The sequence below is a fragment of the Octopus bimaculoides genome, chromosome 14, assembly GCF_001194135.2.
Source record: "Octopus bimaculoides isolate UCB-OBI-ISO-001 chromosome 14, ASM119413v2, whole genome shotgun sequence".
Classification (NCBI taxonomy): Eukaryota; Metazoa; Mollusca; class Cephalopoda; order Octopoda; family Octopodidae; genus Octopus; species Octopus bimaculoides.
This window is the reverse complement of record NC_068994.1, coordinates 16,169,850-16,171,921: the sequence shown is the minus strand read 5'-3', so window position 1 is coordinate 16,171,921 and position 2,072 is coordinate 16,169,850. Positions and strand designations below refer to the sequence as shown.

The 2,072-nt window shown below is 35.7% G+C and overlaps 1 protein-coding gene across 1 annotated transcript in view; it reads left to right on the top strand.

The window, feature by feature from the left end:
- LOC106867680 (dynein axonemal heavy chain 6-like) overlaps nt 1-2,072 on the top strand; it is a 319,316-nt gene that overhangs the window by 204,482 nt on the left and 112,762 nt on the right. The window contains exon 50 of the mRNA XM_052973027.1: nt 2,001-2,070. Coding sequence (XP_052828987.1) covers nt 2,001-2,070 — 70 coding nt within the window. The remainder of the gene's footprint in view (nt 1-2,000; nt 2,071-2,072) is intronic.

Here is a 2,072-nt window from a genome sequence, read left to right as displayed (position 1 = left end):
TATAGATTTAATCAAAAGATTAAATGTGGTACTTAAAATGTTTGAGGCACCAGAATTTGGTAGGGTAAAAACCAAAAACAAAATCAAGAGATTTGGTGAATAAAATTTGAAGAAAAGCAACAAAAATTCAATAGGTTATAGTAGTACGTACGTTCGTACAAACTTCATTTATTCCTGTAGTGAGAACACCTCATAAGATGTGCAATGAAAATGTACTCCTAGACTGTTGATTAACAGCCCAGACAAGATGGTATTTTCTTCATCTCCTACTCTTGTATTTGCACACATCTACAAAATGACTTTCTAAAATGAACTTCCATTATGCAGCTGAGGAGTACATTTTCATTGCACATCTTAACGTACATACTGCTATAACCTAATGAATTTTTGTTGCTTTTCTTCAAATGTATATCAGTATTTGGCTTCCCATTACATCATGCTAATAGGTGGAACCAGTAGGTGCAGCTTATAGGGGCCATCTACTGGTTCCATTTAAAATATGAGGTCATGTTTTGCCGAATACTGAAGTATATGTAACAACTTGTTCTTTTCTCTTACATATGTGTGTGTGGTGTGTGTGTGTATATATATATATATGTGTATGTATATATGTGTGTATATATATGTATGAATGTGTGTGTGTGTGTGTGTGTATATATATATATATATATATATATATATATATATACACATAAATCAATATAAACAGCCAGGCGCAATGTGATACCATAAAGGAAAAATTCAATTGTTACTAAGTCTGACTAAGGATGCCGAAGCACCTACATTGCCAGAAATAAGAGTTAAAATACTTTTTATGTTGTAGGAAGAGTACAATATGTATACACACATGCTGACAGGGAAAGCAACTGCCCCATAACCAACTTGAGGATCCCCAGATGAGATCTAGTTTCACCTATACTGTAGGTGTCATCAGTGAGGACTGCTTGAATGGCACATGATTGGCTAATTCCCTCAACCAGCATATATGTATTTACCATGAAAATTTGTGGATGGTTTACCAAAATGCTAATGCATATACTAAAGGTTAATATAAACAGTCAGGTGCAATGTGATATCCTAAAGGAAAAATCTAATCATCACTAAATATGACTAAGGTTACGGAAGTACTTACATTTCTAGAAATAAGAGTTAAAATACTCATTAATGCAAGTAGGAAGAGCGCAAAATGTATACACACGTGCTGACAGGAGGCAACCTTGTGAGGACTGAATCATTCATAAACTTATAAGATAAATACAGATATTCTGGCAGAGGGGATTAGCTGATCATGCACCATTCAAGCAGTACTCACTGACGATTCCTACAGTATAGGCAAAACTAAATCTAGTCTGGGGTTCCTTGAGTTAGTCATGGAGTGGTTGACAGCATAAGAGGAACAAAATTTAAGAAATAAAGTGTAAGCTTAACATTTTAATGAAAGGAAAGTTTTTAAAAAACTTTTTTGATGTTATCCCTTCATTAAAAAGAAAGAGATAAGCATGTTCACATCTAAGAGTTAGCATATTGTTCTACATATGCAGTTGCTGACCCAGTCATGTCACTATACACATTGTGACATGTAGCAGAAAGAGCTCACCAAGATCAGTGCATCATATCCTAACTTAAGATGGTATGGTGTGATTTGAAGGAAATTTGGTTGCTGCATGTAGCAGGGGTCACACTGCCACGCAGAACTCTTGCATGATTGAGCCCTTATCCTGACTAAGCTCCATTTCTGTGTCCTGTGAGGATGTTGTGTCATATTTTAATTACTTCTTGTGGTCATGAATATTGGTTTCAAATTGTGGCACAAGGCCAGAAATTTTAGGGGAGGAGTAAGTTAATTACATCGAGCTTAATAGATAAATTTACCCTGTTTATTTATCTACTATATAGGTCGTGTGTGTGTGTGTGTGTGCGTGCGTGTGTGTGTGTGTGTGTGTGCGTGTGTGTGCAGTTAAGTTTACTTAAATTTGCATATTTATATTCCCTGTTTTCAGGAATTTGATCAGCTGTTGGGCCACATTGCTGGTGATGTCCTGATTTCTGCTGGCAGTGTTGCTTATACTGGT